At 47.9% G+C, this 12,099-nt stretch overlaps 1 protein-coding gene across 7 annotated transcripts in view; it reads left to right on the top strand.

Annotated features, from left to right (window-relative positions):
* The window catches only part of NTRK3 (neurotrophic receptor tyrosine kinase 3), a 372,061-nt gene that overhangs the window by 120,769 nt on the left and 239,193 nt on the right, over positions 1 to 12,099 (top strand). For all 7 annotated transcript variants that reach the window (XM_060095307.1, XM_060095306.1, XM_060095305.1 and 4 more), the window contains exons 5-8: positions 2,905 to 3,062; positions 3,850 to 3,992; positions 4,631 to 4,772; positions 5,261 to 5,557. In XM_060095307.1, coding sequence (XP_059951290.1) covers positions 2,905 to 3,062; positions 3,850 to 3,992; positions 4,631 to 4,772; positions 5,261 to 5,557 — 740 coding nt within the window. The remainder of the gene's footprint in view (positions 1 to 2,904; positions 3,063 to 3,849; positions 3,993 to 4,630; positions 4,773 to 5,260; positions 5,558 to 12,099) is intronic.

The following is a 12,099-nucleotide window of genomic DNA, read 5'->3' as shown; positions in this document are numbered from 1 at the left end:
CTTCCTTTACGATGTTTGCTCCATCTTCCCCTTCCCTCTCCCCAGTTTTTACCTCTCTACTCCAGGCTCTTAGTAACTAGGCAGCCATTCTCTCATGGTGGTCCAGGGTCCCATGGGGATCCCCAAGACCCTTACAGGGAGACCAAGAAGTTAAATCTATTTTCATAATAACCCTGAGACATTACTTGCCTTTTTCATTCCCATGGGCAGTGGAGTTTTCCAGAAGCCACGTGACATAGTTACCATCATTCCTCTGATGCTTGATGGAGTTTGTGCTAATGCATTCTTGTGTTTTAAAATTTTCTCAGTTTTAATTTCTAACACGGTAAATCGTGATAGATATAATCCACCTAAAAGTTCTTTGAGACCCTCAGTCATCTTTAAGAGTGAAAAGGAGTGCTGAGACCAGAAAGTTGGAGAACATTGACCTGGAGCCTGCCAGCCTATATGGTACCTATATGTGAATGAGAAAAGATGCCTCTTCTGGGTGGATAGAGCCCCGTGCCAGGTACCGGGTCTGGTCAAGGGTATGCAGGCTGGATTTCATCCCCCATTCATCCCTTTGGCTGGGTGCATTGAGACATGCATGAACTTCAGCACTGTACACGGTGACCCTGTGTTTATCAGACATCCTAACCGGGGTTCCAGTCTCCGGCTGTCCTCCTCTCTGGTTGATCCTGTTCAGCATTTCTGGATTACTCTTCTTACAGTTTTGTTCATTTCATTCTCCAACTGCAAGGGCCTCGGTGGTTCCCACTGCCTCCTGGATGCATTTCAAGCTTCCTGATGTGGCAGTGAATGTCCTCCACCATCTGGCTTCCACTTGCCCTTCCAGCTTTATTTCCCGGTGCTCCTGCTGTAGCACAAGCTTTCTTTCCTGTTTCCACAGTCCAGTCTGCATCATCCCTCTAACTCTTCCCCTAGTCTTTCCCTCCACGAGCTTCCAAAGTTCAGGGATCCTGCTTACTCCTCCTAGAATCTCCCATCTAGCTATGCCTTGCACGTGATAGATGGCAGGGAAAGTGCATGAATTTTGGAGCCCAACAGGCTAAGCTTTGAAGCCCTGCTTTGTCACATACCAGCTGAGGGACCTTGAGCATGTGACTTGACTTCTCCAAACGTAGGAGGGGGTCCCTCTTGTGCATGAGGACGAGAGACTGGCTGGCTCTGAGTGCAGCTGTGAGAGGCAAATGCTTGATGAAGGTTAGGTCTTGTCTCCTTTGCTGAAAGAGTGTGGTGTGCAGAGCAAAGTCATGGGCACTTTTAGACTAAGAGGATATCATACAGGGGTGTTTGCACATTCTACCTGTGCTGTCCTGTTGGCTAGAAAGCACTGATTCCTCCCTTCCAGGGGCCTCACTTTTTTCTGAAAGCTGGTTAATGCTGATGTGTGCTTCACTACTTTGGAATTTCCCAGTTGTCAAAAATATCCTGGGTCTTAGTGCAGTTACCCAAGTGGCCCTCCCTCTGGGCACCAATAGAGTCATCCCCTTACTGGTCCAGAAAGAGAATCATGTTCCCCTGAGTGATCCTGGCATTCAGATTTATCAGGTGCCCTTGACTTTAAGAGTTTCACATCAGCTTATGCCCTTCAATTGTCCTCCTAAGGAGATAACTCCCTCTAGAGGGGAGGTGACTCCCTCTAAGTCACAAGGAAAATGAGTGGAGAAGGAAGGCCTTGAACTTGACTCTTCCTCTATCAGACAGTCTTCTTTACCAAGATGAGTGCTCCTGGAAAACAGGGACTGATTATTCATTTCTGTTTCAGCAGCCCTCAGCCCACAGCCAGACATGAATGAGGTGCTTATTAAGGATTTTGTTGAATTTATGAAGGAATAAAGCTGGTCCCAAGATAGGCTTTGAGCAGATATTGGAAACAGCAAATCACCTTCTCCCCAGGGAGAATAGCTTCTTTCTTCCTCTTCCCTCCCTCCCTCCCTCCCTCCCTCCCTTCCTCCCTCCCTCCCTTCCTTCCTTCCTTCCTTCCTCCCTCCTTTTATTCATTCAGCAGGTATTTATATGCCAGGCTCAGTTATAGGTACTGGGGATATAGCAATGAACTTAATAGACAATGTCTCTGACTTTGATGGAACTTAATTTTTATTTGGGGAGACAGATAATAAACAAGCAAGCAAATAAATATTTATTTTTTAATTTTTAGATTTATTTTGTTTTTCCATTCTATATATACTAATTTGCATCTGCCAGCCCCAAACTTCCAAGGAAGCAAATAAATATTTAAAGTGATGCTGGGCAGTGACAAATACCAGAAAGAAGAAAATAGTCAGGCAAGGGACTGGGCAGTGTGAGGGCAGGGATTGGTGGTAGCTTTCCTATAGAAGTGGTCAGAGAAGGCTATATGATTCCTTCATGAAGGGCGGGAGTTGATCTAGCAGATATGTTCTGAGTCCAAACTCTGTAGGCAGAAAGGACAACAAGTGCAAAGGCCCTGAGGCAGGAGCATGCAGGTCATCCTGGTAAACTTGACACACAGCAAGGTCAGAGTGGCTGAAGAAGAGGAGGAGAGGGTGAGGCAGGCGATGAAGTCAGAGAGGTGACAGAGGGTGGTATAGATCCCGTAGGACTTTGACTTTGACTTTCAAGGAGTTGGGAGGCCACTGGAGGGTTTTGAGAAGAGGAGCTTCCCAAACCGATGTATTTTAAAGGTCTCTTTGGCAGGTAAGTTCAGTGGAGTGGATTTTTTTGGAATGAGTTTATTTGTTTAAAAACTAAATAAAGTCATGGACTTCTCTAAGTATTTTTTACTTCTTTGGAGACCTTGCTAAACCCTTCTCTCCTTAGTCCCTGAGGAGCAGGTGGGGCCCATGCATAGCCTCACAGCCCTGGGAGGGAGCTGGGCCACCTTCGGTTCAGCGGTTCCCTTCCCTCGCTTCTTGCCCACAGGAGGCTGGAGCAGAACTTCTTCAACTGCAGCTGTGACATCCGCTGGATGCAGCTGTGGCAGGAGCAGGGGGAGGCCAAGCTGAACAGCCAGAACCTCTACTGCATCAGTGCTGACGGCTCCCAGCTCCCACTTTTCCGCATGAACATCAGCCAGTGCGGTGAGTGAGCCGCCCGGTCCCAGCTGGCTCCACGCGGGCCTCCCTCAGACACCAGGGACGGTGCTGCTCATCAGCTGGGATAGCCAGGGCCTTCCTTCCCCACTGCCCTCCCAGCCTTGAACTCTGCACTGGGTGCAGATCTGGCTCCCCTCTTACCTCCTTGCTCATTCTTGTCCCTTCATGAGCCAGCCGTGGGAAGGTTGGTTCCAGGGATGTAGAAAGGGGTTAAGTGTGCTCTTTGTCATTGTACCAGAGTCCTTTCTCTCTGTCAGTTCCCTGTTAAGCAAACCTGAAGGAGTGTTATGTCCAGGTGTGGTCTCTGGATCTCCCGTATCAGGAGCATCTAAGGCACTTTTAGAGAAGCAGATGTCTGGGTCCATCCACAGACTTAAGAGATCGGAATATCTGGGGATGAGTTTGGAAATCTGAATTTCTAGCAAGATCCCCATGGGAGTCTGAAGCGGACCAAAGTTTTGAGAACCAGTGCCCAAAGTGGAAGACGTCATTTGATGTCATTGGTAGAGCTGCATTCCTTCAGCAACTGTCCTCCTCACCAATCCCTGCTCCCCAGCCAGCACGTCCAACTGCATGGGCTTAAATCTTGAGTTCTACCATCTGCTTGGGAGGTGGTGTGAAGCTTCTGGGACCTGGGGGACTTCTGAGAGGTCAGGCAGGTTTTGTGGAGTCATTATTGGACAAAGCAAGCAGTGCCACCATTGCCCCCATGGACAAAGCTTTGGTAACAAGTATTTGCCTATTTTTTCACCCTCCCTGTCCTCCCTCCCAGACCTGCCTGAGATCAGCGTGAGCCATGCCAACCTGACCGTACGGGAGGGTGACAATGCTGTCATCACTTGCAATGGCTCTGGATCGCCCCTGCCCGACGTGGACTGGATAGTCACCGGACTGCAGTCCATCAACACCCACCAGGTAGGCGTCCGAGGCTTGGGACCTGTCACCTCTTAGTCTTAATGAGCTAAAATCATGAATAGAAGCAAGAGACATGAGAATAAGGAAGAAGAAGAGGGGAAGTTTGTGGTCCTATTTCTATAGGAAGAAGCATGTAGACTTGGGTTCCACCCAGCTGCAATATTTTCTAGCCAACTTGATCTTGAACATGCTATAAACATCTCTGTACCTTACTTTCCTTATCTGTGAAATGGGTATAATGCTACCATTCATCTCATGGGATAAGTGTGAGTGTTACCTGAGCTCTTGACTGTAGAGAGCTTGGCCCTTGGCCAATGTGCCTTCACCAGCAAGGCCTCCTTCACCTACTGCTCAGCTTTCCTTTTGATTCCTAAAGGTGTTTGGGGGTTAGGTCGGGGAGCCGCCCTTGTAGAAACTGTTTGATTGTTGTGGGGTTTTTTGTACTATCATCTAATTTTTCTTTTTTCTTTTATCTTTTCCTAAATTTTTATTGCGGTAAAGTATACATAACTTAAAATGTACAGTCTTAAACATTTTTTTAGTTATTATAAAATATTAGCTCTATTCTCCATGTTGTACAATACATCCCTGCAGCTTATTTTATACACATGATTATTATTTTTTTATTGGGTTTTTAGACAAATCTGAACTGGACCAACGTACACGCCATCAACCTGACGCTGGTAAATGTGACGAGTGAGGACAATGGCTTCACCCTGACGTGCATTGCAGAGAACGTGGTGGGCATGAGCAATGCCAGCGTCGCCCTCACTGTCCACTGTGAGCGGATGCCCTTGTGGGGGGCGGCTGGGACCCTGGGGATCTCAGCATAGGAGGCTGGGGCCGGGCAGAGCTGCTGCAATGGGCCTGGTCCACCAGGAGGAGCAGAAAGACTCCTGTGGGGCAGAACTGAGCAAATCAAGTCAGTCCTTGGCTAGTAACCCCAGAAAGGGTGTCCCTGTCCCTCAGGAGATGATGTGCCTCCAACTCAGCTCTGACTTTACTCCTAAGTTGGCCCAGCCTTTTGCTAAACCTCTAAAAGGTCGTGAGAGGGAACCCTCCAGCTGTAGTGGATCCAGGAAGCTTGAGTCAAGACAGACATCTCTTCCCCTCTTTGGGGGTGGTGTTGCGGGGGAAACGTCTGATTCCCTCAGGTCTTTTTAAAGCGGGGTGGGGAAGAATTGGGTTGCCCACCCCAGCTCCTGGAAGGCTGCTCTGGGACACCGGAGGCTCTGTGTTCTGGGCGTCAGCTGGCCTTTCCCCGGCAGACCCCCCGCGCGTGGTGAGCCTGGAGGAGCCTGAGCTGCGCCTGGAACATTGCATCGAGTTCGTGGTGCGTGGCAACCCGCCGCCCACACTGCACTGGCTGCACAACGGGCAGCCGCTGCGTGAGTCCAAGATCATCCACGTGGAGTACTACCAGGAGGGCGAGGTCTCCGAGGGCTGCCTGCTCTTCAACAAGCCCACCCACTACAACAACGGCAACTATACCCTCATCGCCAAGAACCCCCTGGGCACAGCCAACCAGACCATCAATGGCCACTTCCTCAAGGAGCCCTTTCCAGGTGAGGGCAGGGCTGCTCTGGGGTGACTGATCCCCTCCAGGAGCTCAGGGGGACGGGGAGTGGGGGCTTGAGAGGAGAAGCAGCATCAACACAAATACCATCATCAACGACAACCAAACACACACTGGAACATATTCAGCCATCACCAGAATTTTGTGTAAACTAGATGAAGTCTCTCATTTCCAATAGCAGTCACAGTGAAAACCAAGACCCCCTCAGAAATACACAGCTGTACATATAAGGGCATATGGTGTTACGGTAGAGAAAGTGGGGACTTGAGAGGTGGATAAGAATGGTGGAGAATCTGGACCCAGTTCTTTTTTTTTGCTGGGGGACTCTGGGCATGATCGTTGCCTCAATACCCTCATCTGTGAAATGGGCATGATTGTACTTCTCCAATAAGAATCTCGTGACTTTTAAATACCTTAAAGTAGACAAAGCACATATCACAGGCTTTGGCACCTAATGATGGTTTGATGACCTTCCATTACAAGGGGCTTCAGTGTCTATCTGGTTCAACCCCACATGTAACAGGCAAGTGAACAGAATCTTTCCACTTGCTGGGTAGTAATAAGGCCTTGGCTGGGTTTCCAGGTCTGTGGCTCTTTTCCTCTAGCTCCGTGGTGAGCTGATGGGTGGAGGGTACCTGATGCTGTCAGCCTGGATGGTGCTGATTCTAGTGGAGGGGGTCATTGAAATGATGAAAGAACTTTGTTTGAATATTTGGGAGGGGAGTCTGTCTTTGTCTGGGCTAGAATATTTCAAATACCTTCCTGAAGTTAGAGGAGAAGAAAATACTCCCAAGAGTTTAGTGAAAGTGGTTGCAGCATCTCTTGGGGGTGGTTTTGGTAGCTGATAAGTTTCTGTCAGTGAAGCCATGTATCTTTGATGACCTTGGTGATGTCTGCTGGGAACAGGCTAGATGACCTCTTGGCCTTCAATTCCTGGAAATCCAGGATTCTAATGAGATAAAGGGGAGTGTAAAGACTGATCTCGATCTCTCTGTCTCTCTCACACACGCACACACACAGAGCATTGGAAGGCTAGCACTGTGCAGCATCTGCTTCTGTGAAGGTGATTTCACAGCATACAGATAATCAGAGGGTAGCAGTTCCAAGAGGCCTTTTTAATCTTAGTGCAAGGAAACTCAAACTTTAGAGGCTTTGAGAGAAACTCTGGAGAGATGAGGCTGCCTGGGAAGCTAAATTCTTGCCACTGAGGGCCAGGGGATGGTGGAGCCATCACTCAGGAGAGGACTGAGAACGTGCTGATGTTTGAGACCCTGGCCATCCCATATGGTCCTACATTTCCAACATCATTCCCAGTATGCCCAGTAAGAGGCCTCAGGACACTTCCCACTGTGGGCCACATGGGAGCTGGAAGAGTCCTGGCTCGCACTGCAGAAGCAGCAGCTTTTAGATGCAGAGATACTTTGCTTTTCGGGGCCAAAGTCAGGCTAGGCTTTGTTGGCATAAAGGGCTGGAGTGGCCCTTTGCCCTGCTTGTGCCCATCTGGTGATTAGAGAATGGAATCTGTTTTTAAAGAGGAGAGTCAACACTCCCCGATGGGCGAGGAGTGAAGCCCTCGCCAGAGTCATGCTTCTGTTTCCAAAGGGAAGCTTCTGGGGCCTGGAGAGAGCAGGGAGCCCTGGAGTGCTCGGGAGGGAGGGGGAGCCACCCTGGCTTCTGCATACAGAGGGTGTCCTGGCCACGGCTTTTCCTTTGTCCTCCCTCCCCTTGGAGGGAAGCAGTTCTCTGCATCCTTCCAGCCATACAGACACCTCCTCTGTCCCCAAGAGACACAGCTGCCCCTCCTCTTCACCTCTGGATACGCCTGTCACCTTTTCAGTTCTCCTCAGGCCAGTGGTTCTCAAAGAGTGGTCTCCAGACCAGCAACATCAGCATCACCTGGGCAGGTGTTAGGACTCAAATCCTGGAGCCCCACCCAAACCTACTGAATCAGAAACTGTGGGGTGGGGCCCGGCAGTCTGTATCTTAACAAGACCCCCTGCCCCCGAAAATTCAGACACTCCCTCATTTGCCATCTCCTGCCGTGGCATTTGGTGGACCCAGGAGGTCAGAGGGAGGGTGAAGTTACAGAGGAACTTGAAGGGAAATAGCTCACCTGCAGTGGGTCCCTCAAACCCATCTACACCCTGCCAGGCCATCCTGTGCAAAGGTTTGCTTGTTTGTAAAGGAATCAATGGATGATGGAAAAGCAGTGACAGGGAAAAGATGGGCCAGTCATGTCAAGAGACAAAATATGTAGGCGTCAGGAGAGTAAATTATCCAGGGGAGTGGACGGTAAACCTCGCACCTGCTGAGCCTGGATACAAAGGCTCTCGGTGGACTCCTGCTCTTCTCTTGCTGTGGTGTGGGGACATTGTATTTGTCATCTGAACCCCTCTTGCTCCCAGGCAGCAAAACATAGACATTAAGAGCAAGGGTTCTGAAATCAGACAGATGGAGGTATGATCCTATCCGTGGCCCTACTGGCTCCGAGAATGGGGCTTAGCACATGGTTGGCGTGAGGTGAAGGATGATCACTGCTCGGTGCCTCTGTTTCTTCATCTGTGAAATGGGAATGATAACCAGAGCTCCCGCCTAAATTGCCCTGAGGATGAATGAAGGGATGTCCACCCAGTGTTTAGCTCTGTGTCCGGACAGAGGGAAGGTTCAATAGCTGTGGGCTACGACTAGGATTCTAGGTGGAGAGTTTAAGAGTTGAGTTTAGGAGTTCTAGATCTGGTCGTCACTCTCTAATCAAGCTGGTAAGTTCTAACAGACAGCCTTCAGGTAGTTTACTAGGGTAGTGGTTATGGAGTCACAATGCCAAGATGCAGATTCTCATTCAATTGCTTATCAGCTCTGTGATCTGAGGCAAATTACTCAATCCCCTGCTTCTGCCTCAAAGATTGTAGTGAAGATTAATTCACACATAGTGGATTAATCCACCTAAAATATTTCCCACAGTGCTTGGCACAGAGTAAGCACAGAATTACTGTTTGTTTTTATTATTGTATATAAAAAAAACACCCAAGGGCAACTGAAAAGGGACTTGTTTTGAGGGAAAAACAGAGATCTGAAGGTGAGGGTCTCCTTTCCTGACTGTTCATGGGCTGGACCCACGGGAGAGCTTTGATTGCATTGAATATATTCAGTGGAGCCGTCTGCAGATGCAGAGGCCTCCATCAGAAGGATTTTTTCAGAGCAGGATATTGAAATGAGAATGTTCTGGAAAAGCTTTCTGTAAACTTCACATGCTATACAAATGTTGGTGTTTCCTTCCTCATTTCCAAAGAAGCACTAGAATGTTCAGCCTGGAGTTCAGCCTTGGTGTAGGAACCAGTCCCTGGTGTTCCAGGGATCTGGGCCTAAGAGTGGGGACCGTGAGGGTTCAGGGATCCGAGTGTCAGGGGAGGCTGGGGATCACGTTAGGGTCGAGGTGGTACCTGGAAGGTCACCAGTTGGGGATCCTTAGATGATGATGTGATAGAAGGAGGAATGTTGCCAAGGGGTGTGTGTGTGTGTGTGTGTGTGCGCGTGTGTGTGTGTGTGTGTGTTTGCCTGCACATGTGCAACAAATATCTGAGAACACTTGACAAAACGTTTAGGAATAAGTGAGCTGCCATAAGTCTTGAATTCTCATTTCTTTTTACCCGACTGGGAAGTCTCTTCATCATGATCTTGTGACAGCAGAAACCAGAATTCCATCAGGGCCCTGGGTACAAACCATGGGGGACACCATTGCCCCAGTGCCCATAGCCGCACCAAGGCTGGTTTCTTTCCCCCCAAAACTTGTTGAGACTAGAATGTGGTCCCAACCTGCCGGTGCTGGGGGAAAGGAGGCGGCAGCAGCGTGTGGCCCTCTGTGCTGGGTGGGCAGAGCATGTGGACGCCTGGCGCAGCTGCCCCCTCCCTCCTCACACCTGAAGCCAGGGCATCTCTTCTCCTTATCACGTCTCTGTGCATCTCTCTCTATCTGGACGCAAGCTGCTGCCTCTCTTCTCCATTCTCTGGATCCCACTGGCTTTTCCCACTGGGTTTTTCTTGAGGCTTTGGGGATCTGGAGGACACACGTGCCTTGCTTTCATGCCCAGTTCCTGGTGGGATTCAGATGCTGCCTTGGCACACTGGTCCGGTTGTCCTCCCAGCCTGCTGGTGCGGGCTGAGGTGAGGACCACTCTTGGGTACCATCCTTTTCCAGGGTGAAGTTCTGAGTCCTCCCACAGGTTAGAGAGAACCCAGGAGGTCTGGCTGTTCCAAGGCTTGTGTGCTTCCTGGGTGTGTAAATGTTTCCAGGCTCTTGCAAAGGAGATAAGCATTCATAGGCTGATTGAGAGATTACAGGGTTTACAGATTCGGCCAAAACATTTGGCTGACGTGAGCATATTCTCTAATAAATGAGAGCCTTATGAGAAATATGCAAATTGGTGTTAACTAGGAATTGATCTGGCACCTCTCTTTTCTCAGGCTCTGAAGCCAAGGCTAGGGCCCCCTTGCCTCCATCCTCCTCCCAAATCAGCCGTTTGGTCACCTGAAGTTTAGAAGAGGGGGGCGGGCCTGAAGGGCACATTCAGGAATCTGGAGAAAGCTGTATTGCTCTCCCACAAAACAACACAAGGTGGATGATGAGCAAGCAACCTATTAGCACTGAATTTACTGTGAATAAGGCTTTCTCTAAGGGACTTCTTCACAGAAAGCATCAATTTTCCCCACGGGTAGTTAGGGAAGAATATTTGCTGGCGCATACTTGATAGAGCTATGACTACAATGACTGAAAGCCTAGCCAAGGGCCTGGTAAATGGAAGACCCACAGTGAATGAATGAACGAATAAGTTCTTATTTTTCAGGGTGTGGTAGGCTTGTGCCAGGAGGAAGTGGAGTAAAATGCAGTGGTTCTCAAAGGGACCAGCAGTATCCCCATCATCTGAAAACTTGTTTGAAATGCAAAATTCTCAAGACCTCCCCCAGACCTCCTGAGTCAGAAACTCTGGGGTGAGGACCAATAATCCATATTTCTTTAAAAAGTTTTTAAAGATTTTTAACTTTTCATTTTGAAATAGTTTGAGATTTACCAGAAGAGCTACAAAATAGTACCAAAAAAGCTTCCTTATACTGTTCACCCAGGTTCCCCCAGTGTTACCATCTTACATGACTACAGGGCAGTGATCAAAACCAGGAGAGTAACGTTGATACAACCCTATTACCTAATCTACAGACTTTATCTAAATCTTATCAGTTGTCCCACTGCTATCCTTTTCTTCTCTGAGATCCAATCCAGAATTATATTGATACATTGTATTTAGCTGCCATGTTACCTTTAAATCTGGGGCAGTTCTTCAGGCTTTCTTTGTCTTTCACGATCTGTGCACTTTTTTTTAATTTATTTTTTTTTACATCTTTATTGGAGTATAATTGCTTTATAATGGTGTGTGAGTTTCTGCTTCATAACAAAGTGAATCAGTTATACATATGTCCCCATATCCCCTCCCTCTTGCATCTCCCTCCCTCCCACCCTCCCTATCCCACCCCTCTAGGTGGTCACAAAGCACCGAGCTGATCTCCCTGTGCTATGCGGCTGCTTCCCACTAGCTATCTATTTTACGTTTGGTAGTGTGTATATGTCCATGCCACTCTCTCACTGTGCACTTTTGAAGGATCCTCACTAGTTATTTTGTAGACTGTCCCACAATTTGGGTTTGCCTGATGTTTTCTCACAATTGAATGCCAGTTAGGCATTTTTGGCAGGAACACCGCAGAAGTGATGCTGTGCCTGTTCAGTACGTTGTGTCGGGGTACACGACGTCTGTACATTTTATTACCAGTGATGTTAACTTTATCACTTAAGTGGTCAGGATGGTGTCTGCTAGGTTTCTCCACTGCAGAGTGACTATTTTTTTCTCCTCTGTGATTAATAAGCATAATATTTTGAAGCTTTGTAAATATCTTGTTTCTTATCATTCTTTCACACGTTAGTTTTAGCATTCATTGATGATTCTTGCCTGAAACAAATATTAGTGTGCCATTTGTCAATGGTGATTTTTCTATTTCTATCCTTTTCCTCTACATTTATTAATTGGATTTTATTGTAAGGAAAAGCTTTCTTTTCTTCCTCATTTGTTGATTAAATTACTTCTCTATATCAGTATGGACTCATGGGTATTTATTTTGTTCTATGAATTATAATCCATGTATTAACTTTCTAGGGCTGCTATAAGAAAGTGTCAGAGACTGAGTGGCTTCAACAATAGAAATTTATTTTCTCACAGTTCTGGAGGCTGGAAGTCTGAGATCAAGGTGTCAGCAGGGTTGGTTCCTTCTGAGGCCTCTCTCCTTGGCTTACAGATGGTTGTCTTCTCTCTGTGTCCTCACATAGTCTACCCTCTGGGTATGTCTATGTCTTAGTGTCCTCTTATAAGGACACCAGTCATATTGGATTAGTTCCCACCTTAATGACTTTATTTTAACTTAATTACCACTTAAAGACCCTATCTCTAAATACAGTCATAGTCTAAGGTATTGGGGGTTAGGACTTCACCA

This window comes from Mesoplodon densirostris, chromosome 4, assembly GCF_025265405.1.
Source record: "Mesoplodon densirostris isolate mMesDen1 chromosome 4, mMesDen1 primary haplotype, whole genome shotgun sequence".
NCBI lineage: Eukaryota > Metazoa > Chordata > Mammalia > Artiodactyla > Ziphiidae > Mesoplodon > Mesoplodon densirostris.
This window is presented reverse-complemented; position numbering and strand designations above follow the sequence as displayed.